This window comes from Hyalella azteca, unplaced genomic scaffold (assembly GCF_000764305.2).
Source record: "Hyalella azteca isolate HAZT.00-mixed unplaced genomic scaffold, Hazt_2.0.2 contig11208, whole genome shotgun sequence".
NCBI lineage: Eukaryota > Metazoa > Arthropoda > Malacostraca > Amphipoda > Hyalellidae > Hyalella > Hyalella azteca.
Genome location: NW_025941213.1, coordinates 93,009 through 103,664, shown reverse-complemented (window position 1 = coordinate 103,664; position 10,656 = coordinate 93,009). Strand labels below are relative to the sequence as shown.

Below are 10,656 nucleotides of genomic sequence, written 5' to 3'. Positions count from 1 at the left end.
CAGGTATTCCTGGCAGCCATTACCAGGTATTCCTGGCAGCCATTACCAGGTATTCCTGGCAGCCATTACCAGGTATTCCTGGCAGCCATTACCAGGTATTCATGGCAGCCATTACCAGGTATTCCTGGCAGCCATTACCAGCTGTAATTACTTCTCATTCCCATTCCTGTCAGTCCAAGCTTTCAAGTGGCTGACTAAAAGTTATAATGAAATTCCAAGCCGTCCTTTTTATATAAAAATAAATTCTAATTTCAGCTTCTTCGCTGTTGATTAAATTTGTACTGCTTTTTAAACTAGCATTTTCTTATTTTATGGAAACCAATTTAAAATCAAAGGTATTTATTTTAATTTAAAATCAAATGTATGTCTATTACCCACTGTTGATATATAATGAACTGCTCTCAAGTTCGACTGATTTATTGACTTTGTAAGACCAATTTTACTTTTAGTTAAAAATCTATTGAGTATTTAATAATTTAATTGAGTTTTAGCAAAAACTGACGTTCTAAATTACTAGAATTGAATATAATAGTCAAATTTTCAATGCGTCAATTTTAGTATAGAAATTTTTTTTGAAGATTGCCTGGTTTGACAGCGGTTTTGGGGCCAAACATCAAACCTTTAGAAGGACCGGCAAAATCATTAATTATTTAATAATTAATATTCATTAATATGAATTAATTAATAATCATTAATTAATGATATCATTAGGTTAACAGTAAATGGTTTTGCGATGATTTTTTTTAGGTAATTTCAGATTTCTAAATTTTATTTTTATTGGTTGTTCTTGTGCTATTTTTTTAATTATTCTTTATTTTTTATGGTGATTAGTCTTTTTATTCTCATTATTATCTGTGATTTTTTATTGAATATTCTTTTACTATATTTACTTTATTTTTTCTATCTATTGATATTTGTGCCAAAATTCACTGTCCCAAATAGAGCTCTAATTGCCTAGTGTCTCCGGCCCTCTATGAGGTCAAGGTCAAGGTCATACTTCTGGCACACTTGTTGAGGCTATAAATAGACTAAACGTTATATATCATTTCCAATTTTGTGTACTAAAAATATCAAGTCAATTATTTTTCTATGACTAATGGGTCCGCTTTTGCGTCCATTAGTCTATGACTAATGAGTCTATGACTAATGAGTCTATTTTTCCCTAAACAGGATCTATTTATAAATTTCTAGTACAGCAGTCTATAATAGCAAAATAATTTATATAACATGGTATAGTTTTAGTAGACTTAAATTGAATGAGATCTACACTATATGTAGAACCGTTCGGCGGTTCTACTTAACATAAATCTACTAAGATGACTTAACATTCATTATTTAAGTGCAGTTCTGAATTCACTATGAAATTCATGATTCCAAGTTCATTGTCCATTATGCTGCACACAGCAAACTGTTCATTGCACTGTATGAATAATTTACTGGTAACATATATACTGCTTTTAAAAACTGTCCGAAACAAAACATTTCGTTACGTGTACGATGTTTGATTAAAAGATGATATATGAACAAACTGTTCGTTGATGTTCGTAGTTCTGAAGTGAAGAAGAGAACTGTTCGTCTGACACAAGTAATAAATGGTGCAGTATTACCGTTATATATCAGACAACACTGAAGCATTGACACTGAGTGATGAGAATCGTTAATATTGGCATCATTTAAAAGGATTAAGATGGCACAGAGAGACAGGCTGTGACGTCGTGTTGACGGGCAACTGTCAACGAGGTGACAGGTGTCACATGACAGAAGGTCATGTCAACGTAGGCTGCAGTACAGTCACTTACAGTCACTGCAGTCATTTACTGTGTTGCTGTCGTAGGGCTTATACTGGCACTTACTGTCGCTATTGTGACTTGTGATTGTGACTAGTTACATGCACTACACTCGGTAATGTGTCATTAACTCCTCTACTTAAGCGACGTACATGGTCGTATCTATCAATAAGTATCTCGTTAGTTCTTAATTAGTCTCTATATGAGAAACTTCAGATGGTATTAATGAGAAAAGGTTTCGATGCTAGTGTCATCAATGGATCTAACAATAGCCGCAAGCCACTTATCCACTCCAAACTACTTATTAATACTGATTTATCCATTCAATATCCATTTAATATTAATTTAAATACATTAATTCAAGTGTCATCAATGAGACTGCAAATAAACCCTAGCCTCTCCAAAGTTATATAAATAACTTCTTTTTATATACATAAAATGTTTTTTTTTTATTTAAAGTGTAATCAAAAATGAATTCCTTCATTAGTCATTAACGATATTTATATATCTAAAAACAACATCACAAATATATTTCGTATAAATGCTAAAGTATCACTAAAAGTACATATAAAGTAGGAACTAAGAGGCGCTTTTAGATGTATATTATATTATATATTTTATTAGATTTATGTTAACTTTGAGAATAGTTCGCAATTTTTGCACGTCCTATCAAATTAATTAGTTTAGCAAAAAATCGTTTGGTTGTTTGTATTAAATTCATTATTTCTCGGCCAATTGAAAAAATTATTACCAAATTACTCATTAATTTATTCATGCATTAGCATAATTGGGCGCAAACTTAATAAGTATTAAACAAAAGTATTAGTTAAGTTATAAATTCTCTGTACAGTATTGAATAATATCTTAAGATAATACTATAATTATAGTACTATATAATAGTACTATATATAATAATATCTTAAGATAATACTATAATTATAGTAAATTTTAATGTAATAGTATTATACACCGTATTTCAGCTATATTGATTTAATAATTTTCAGGCAATTGAAACTCAATAATTGGCTTTATTTTCAGGTAAAAAATATTTTTTTTTAGGTGAAATTTCACGTCATTATGTCATATCTAATCCATATCAATATTATACAAATATCTGTAAAATAAATCCATGAATAAATAATTTTAATTTACAAGAATTTTGATGATAATTATTTGAATTAAAGATAACAATTTAAATTGCAATATATGAATAATTAACTATTATACCCCAAATGGGTATAGTAAACTTTTTATAATTTTGTACCTCAGTTATTTAAGCCTTTGACATTTTTTTCCAGAAATATTCTTCTTATTGGTCTTTAACATAATAATCTTTATAAATAATTGTACAAAATTTTAATTATTAAGTACGCTCAATTGTAAAAATAAACGGATTTTCTTCATTTAATTAACTCAAAACATGTCTGATCACAATACATAAAGTAAAATTTTTCTAATTCTAAATTAAAATTATAAAATTAATAAAATTAAGGAAGGCTAGCCTCTGACAGCAGACATCGTTACAGAACCCCATCATGGTAAGCGCTTATTAAATATATGATATTATTAATTATTATATTAATATTAACTAATATATTATTATGATATTAACTAATCGAAAATCCAGTAAAATTTACATGCTAATTAAATATCTACAATTAAATATGTGGTAAGCGCTTATTAAATATATGATTCATTATCACATTAATAATAACTAATATATTATTATGATATTAACTAATCGAAAATCCAGTAAAATTTGCATGCTAATTAAATATATACAATTAAATATCTTTATGTTTCAAACTTCGTAAGACTTATTTCTTCTCTCATTCAAAAGTTTAATAACTGAAATTTCACAACTAGCAAAGACATCATTTGTTAATAAAATATATTCATAACTAAACCATCCAATTTCAATCAATAATCCCTAAATTAACACGCCATGAATAATTTATGAATAAAATGATTCGAAGTTGAATTGTATTGATTTTGTTGTAGCTGTACTCGATGAGAATTCCGTTATTCCATAACTCATTTTAAACTTTCAAGTAAAGCTATATTATGAAGTAAAAGATCCTTTTCAATCGCGGCTTCGCATAGAATTTTTTAATAACTCTCAGTTTGACTTTTGTAAGTATTTTAATGTGAACAACAACTTGAAAGTTCGTAAAACAAGAAGTTCAAAGTTGTAAGGTCATAAAGCGTAACGCAAGAAAGTTGTAAGGTCATGAAGCGTAACGCAAGAAAGTTGTAAGGTCATGAAGCGTAACACAAGAAAGTTGTAAGGTCATGAAGCGTAACACAAGAAAGTTGTAAGGTCATGAAGCGTAACACCTGTCTCTTATACACATCTNTTGTAAGGTCATGAAGCGTACACAAGAAAGTTGTAAGGTCATGAAGCGTAACACAAGAAAGTTGTAAGGTCATGAAGCATTTTTATGAATGTACTTATTTCTATATTTCAATTCTTATGAGTCTGTTCATTTGTAGAAATCTTATTTTATAAGAAAATATACAAAATATAAAATAAGTCTCATATAAAATAAGTCTCAACCGTGCAGAAGGTCTCGTAAGATAAATGACAGTTCATGTCAGGAAAATATGCCTCAGAAATTCTTGTTATGTGTAACATTCCTACATCTCGTGAGGGTAGATGCAAGGTACAAAACTACATTACGTGTTAAAAATATCCTTTTAAAAAAGTAGCATAAACTAAAAGTGAATAAAGACTTGAAATATGAGTGTGTCAGTTAAAATTTCTAAGATCATTTGATGTCTAAAATATCACATATACGTCACTTCATTAATTAAATTAAAAAAATATTAAATGCTCCAGTTTATTACTCCAGTTTATTGTCTTAAAAATAAAAATTAAATTATTAATATTAAATAAATAAATAAATACTACAAAATTAAAAACTCCAGTTCATTGTCTTGCAGAAAATCAAACTCCTGTATCGGAAAAATATTTATTGAAGTGTTCAGTGAATTGACTTTGTCGATATAAATTTTATTGGATATAATAAATTTTATAAATTGTCTTATATTTAAAAATCTTTTTCTTTTTGCAAAGAAGCAGCAATACTATTATAGTACGTAAATTTGAAAGATTTAATACCAATATTTTCCTATCATTTTGAATTTTCGCGACTTAATTTACGAATGTTACGAGTAAGGCTATTGATTTTTTAGATATAAAAATTTTTCATTTTGAATTTCCATAATGAAAATTCAATTTAAATAATGTTACGAGTTAGGCTATTGATTTTTTAGATATAAAAATTTTTCATATTGAATTTCCATAATGAAAATTCCATAAGTAAGTGTAAATTTTCCGCATGTTACGTTGGCACCCAATAGTGCAGAATATAGCTATTATTTATATCAATTATTTATAGTGTTTTAGTCTAAATAATATAATTATTATGATATAAAATATAATTTAGTCTTAATAATTTAACATGGGGGTTATGTTGATGCAAAAAAGATCAATGAAAGCAATGGCTTCCATTGATGTTCATTTCTGAGAACATAATATTTCACATTTAGTTCTTCGAGAACCTAAACATTCACTGCAGCAGGTCGAGCATTCAGGATTCAGCGATGCAATACACGAATAAAATGTAAATATAAAATAAAATAATTTAAATAAAATTTTTCTTTCACTCGTAAATTTTCGTAGGTTTATATCGAGAATTATTATTGCAATTAGCTTAGAATTCAATCGTAATATTATAAATAAGATATAAGATGTGTNCTGGCCATTCGTCTGTCCGTCCGTCCGTCCGTGACTTCACGTTTTCGTCGACGAGAAAATGCGCTCTCTGTCACTCACTGCAGTGAGCACTGAGTTATATCTGTCTCTTATACACATCTAGATGTGTATAAGAGACAGCGTAAGAGTTATTCTGGGTCAGTTGGCCAACTGATCGCAATCAGCGACTAGTCAGAACCTCCTGGCCGACTTTATGGTCTCCTGAGAGTAGGGCAAGACTTGGCAGAGTAACTAGCAGGCTCTGGTATGGTAGCTGTCTGATTCCGGGACCGGACTGTAGACCGAAAAGCGGACATATAGGCCGAGAAGCTGGTGGACTATGCTCCCCGAGTCCTAGGCGTTCCTTAATCCAGAGCCGCCCTCGGCTCTAAATTTTGTTAGGGAGAGGCTGCCCTTCACACCCTGAGCCGAAGCGGATACAGAGAAGCTGATTGACGCGCTCCCCGACTCCTATGCGGCCCTAATGAAGGGTCGCGCACGACTCTAAATTTTGTTAGGAATTATAAGTGAGAACGAGAAAATCTGTGACTTTCTAAATGTCTCAGAGTATTTAAACAATTTACTTATAAATTAAATCGGTTAGTGATCGACTTTTTGGTGTAAACTCTTCTGTAATTTTTCAATAACATTCATGATAATTCAAACTGTTATGAAATTTGTGAAAATTAAGGACTATCCTGGCAATTCAAGTCAAGAATTTTAATCCACTGGCACATTTGAAAATATTTATTATTGAACTTCTGAGATTTCAAAAGTGGACAAAATTTTGCCGACTATTGCTTTGTAAACTATCTAAATATCGCTAAATAGCTAAATATCGCTAAATAGCTAAATAAATTTCGAAATAGCTAAATAAAGTTAATTAACTATATATAGCTAAATAGCTAAATAAAGTTAAATAGCTAAATATACCTTAATAATTAAATAAGAATACCAAACTAAAATTGGATCGCGCTAGCAATATTACATTTTTGTGCCCGAGGATTGTGAATAAACCTTAACAATTTCTATATTATATTGTTATAGCACGGTTACCATTATTTATGACCAAATTACTGCTATGGCATTATTACCATTATTGCAAAGCCAAATTTCACCTAATGAATTATACAAAATTAGATCAATGAACCATTTTGGTTCATTACTGAACAAAAATTAGAGTGACCTTTTGTCTGACATAAGCTCCTCCCGTTTGACCTTCAATAACGATACCGCAACATAGTTATGTCAAGACCTGGTCCACTATGTTAACTATGTCGGCAAAATTCCTATGATGTCAGTCGCGTGACCACCACATGCCATGTTGTACATCGCATAGAACAAAGTAACATAGAAGAAACCATGTCATCTTGTTCTACATGGTCGGAACGCCGGCACTCGCTTTCATGTCGTGAAAGTGAAAGATTTATGCCTCGCTTTCATGTCGTGAAAGTGAAAGATTTCATGCCTCGCTTTCATGTCGTGAAAGTGAAAGATTTTCACGCCTCGCTTTCATGTTTGTCTCTTATACACATCTAGATGTGAAAGTGAAAGATTTTCATACCTCGCTTTCATGTCGTGAAAGTGAAAGATTTTCATGTCTCGCTTTCATGTCGTGAAAGTGAAAGATTTTCATACCTCGCTTCCATAGAATAGAATAGAATAGAAGTGTCGGCGTTGAAGAAATAGGCCCATGGCCTATTTTCAAATGAAATATTTCATTTGAAAGATTCATTTCAAAATGAAAGATTTTCATACCTCGCTTTCATGTCGTGAAAGTGAAAGATTTTCATGCATTTCTTCGCAGCTCACGTGACAAAGTCTTTTTATCTGCATAATATATTGTAATATATTATATACAAATAATACAATATTATACGATAAATATTATATTACTTGTAAAATGAAATGTATATTTTAGAATACATAATAATAAACATTTTTCATAAGACGAGCATTGGAAAGTTAACATATAAACTTATATAGGCGTTCAAACAAATTTGTTTATTGTCATTTACTATTTTTTTTCTTTAAATTTTTTTACACTTGATTGTGCTTGTGTATAAAAAAAATTAATATATCGACTTTATTTAGCGGCTGCCATGCACTAAATAATAATTAGAGTTCTTGCTCATTATTAGAATTTTTGTTTGATAATTTATTTCAAAAACGATCATAAAAACAATAGAAAACCAAGATGATAAGATGATAAAGGATCGAAATCTAGTACAGATTGCGATGGTAGTAATGCTAGAAAAAGCTTTCAGGGAATTTACTAGTGTTGAATTTACGGGTGCATGGTGAAATTTTTATATGCAATTCTTATACGGTTATAATGATATATGCATTTGTGAGACGGTTTTGCTTGGAGAATTGATGGTATATTGTTATATATTGTTTTGTTCTCCTACCCGCTTATTAATGTACCCTCTTAACTGTATGTTATTATATCCTCTTAACTGTATGTTATTATAGCCTTTTAACTGTATGTTATTATAGCCTCTTAACTGTATGTTATTATAGCCTCTTAACTGTATGTTATTATAGCCTCTTAGCTGCATATTATTATAGCCTCTTAACTGTATGTTATTATATCCTCTTAACTGTATATATTATTATAGCCTCTTAACTGTATGTTATTATAGCCTCTTAACTGTATGTTATTATATCCTCTTAACTGTATGTTATTATAGCCTCTTAACTGTATGTTATTACAGCCTCTTAAATGTATGTTATTATAGCCTCTTAACTGTATATTATTTTAGCCTCTTAACTTTATATTATTATATACTCTTAGTTGTATATTATTGTAGCCTCTTAACTTTATATTATTATATTCTCTTAGTTGTATATTATTGTAGCCTCTTAACTTTATATTATTATATTCTCTTAGTTGTATATTATTGTAGCCTCTTAACTTTATATTATTATATCCTCTTAGTTGTATATTATTGTAGCCTCTTAACTTTATATTATTATATTCTCTTAGTTGTATATTATTGTAGCCTCTTAACTTTATATTATTATATCCTCTTAGTTGTATATTATTGTAGCCTCTTAACTTTATATTATTATATTCTCTTAGTTGTATATTATTGTAACCTCTTAACTTTATATTATTATATCCTCTTAATTGTATATTATTGTAGCCTCTTAACTTTATATTATTATATTCTTTTAGATGTATATTATTAGACCCTCTTAAATGTATATTATTATATCTTCTAAACTGTGTATTATTATGTCCTCTTAACTTTATATTATTATAGCATATTCTCCCTTTGGTTAATATACCTTATTATTATATTATATTCTTATATTATTATATCCTCTAAACTGTGTTTTATTATCTCCTCTTAACTGTGTATTATTATATTATTATATCCTTTTAGCTTTATATTATTATAGCTTCTCTGCCCCTGGTTAATATACCTTCTTATTATGATTATTTCCAATTATTTTAAATTTTTACTTCTGTTTCAGGCTTCAGATCTGGACGAGCAGACGCTGCACGGTAAGGAAGTCTGGAAATATGTAATTTTTCCTAATATTTGGTTGCTAAATTTTAATTGTTTTAATTGTATTAATATAATTTAGATAAAATATAATTATAATATTACATAAACTTGCGTTTGGTAAAAATAATTGCTAATATCGAGTTTAGTTCAGCTTNGAAGTCTGGGAATATGTAATTTTTCCTAATATTTGGTTGCTAAATTTTAATTGTTTTAATTGTATTAATATAATTTAGATAAAATATAATTATAATATTACATAAACTTGCGTTTGGTAAAAATAATTGCTAATATCGAGTTTAGTTCAGCTTTAAAAATTAAAAACAATTTTCTGGCTGACTATTCAGTCAGCAAAAAATAAAGGCCTCTATATTAAGGGCCAGAAAATAAATGCCTCTTATATTAAGGGCCAGAAAATAAGGGACTCTTATATCAAGGGCCAGAAAATAAGGGACTCTCATATCAAGGGCCAGAAATAAGGGCCTCTTATATTCAAGGCCAGAAAATAAGGGACACTTATATCAAGGGCCAGAAAATAAGGGCCTCTTAAAATAAGGGCCAGAAATAAGGGCCTCTTATATTCAAGGCCAGAAAATAAGGGACTCTTATATCAAGGGCCAGAAAATAAGGGCCTCTTATAATAAGGGCCAGAAAATAAGTGCCTCTTATAATAAGGGCCAGAAAATAAGTGCCTCTTATAATAAGGGCCAGAAAATAAGTGCCTCTTATATTAGGAGCCAAAAAATAATCGACTCTTATATTAAGGGCCTGAAAATAAGGGACTCTAAGTTCATACAATATAGAAATATGTGTCATGTTTTGGACAACATTATTTTTTTGCGTGTAGCGCTGCGTAAAGCGTTTGCTCTCAGTTCATGCAGGATGTCATGTTTTGGACAACATTATTTTCTTGTGTGTACACTCTCAGTTCATGCAGTGTATACAAATGTGTGTCATGTTTTGGACATTATTTTTTTGAGTGTAGCGCTGCGTTAATATTTCGCTCTCAGTTCATGCAGTGTATACAAATGTGTGTCATGTTTTGGACATTATTTTTTTGAGTGTAGCGCTGCGTTAATCTTTCGCTCTCAGTTCATACAGTGTATACAAATGTGTGTCATGTTTTGGACATTATTTTTTTGAGTGTAGCGCTGCGTTAATCTTTCGCTCTCAGTTCATGCAGTGTATACAAATGTGTGTCATGTTTTGGACATTATTTTTTTGAGTGTAGCGCTGCGTTAATCTTTCGCTCTCAGTTCATACAGTGTATACAAATGTGTGTCATGTTTTGGACATTATTTTTTTGAGTGTAGCGCTGCGTTAATCTTTCGCTCTCAGTTCATACAATGTATACGTATGTGTGTCATGTTTTGGACATTATTTTTTTGAGTGCAGCGCTGCTTAAAGCGTTCACTCTCAGTTCATACAATGTATACAAATGTGTGTCATGTTTTGCACAACATTATTTTTAGCGCATTTTCTCATTTATGGAAAAAATGCACTATTGTGCTCGCCATGTCCGTCTGTCTATCTGTCTGTCTGTCTGTCTGTCTGTCTGTCTGTCTATCTGTCTGTCTGTCTGTCTGTCTGTCTGTCT

The 10,656-nt window shown here is 30.1% G+C and overlaps 1 protein-coding gene across 1 annotated transcript in view; it reads left to right on the top strand.

The window, feature by feature from the left end:
• Positions 1–3,083: 3,083 nt before the first annotated feature.
• LOC108683363 (troponin C, isotype gamma) overlaps positions 3,084–10,656 on the top strand; it is a gene marked incomplete in the record, with an annotated part of 11,313 nt that continues 3,740 nt past the window's right edge. Inside the window, 3 exon segments of the mRNA XM_018172677.2 lie at positions 3,084–3,325; positions 9,028–9,058; positions 9,907–9,919. Of these exon segments, the coding sequence (XP_018028166.1) occupies positions 3,323–3,325; positions 9,028–9,058; positions 9,907–9,919 (47 nt within the window).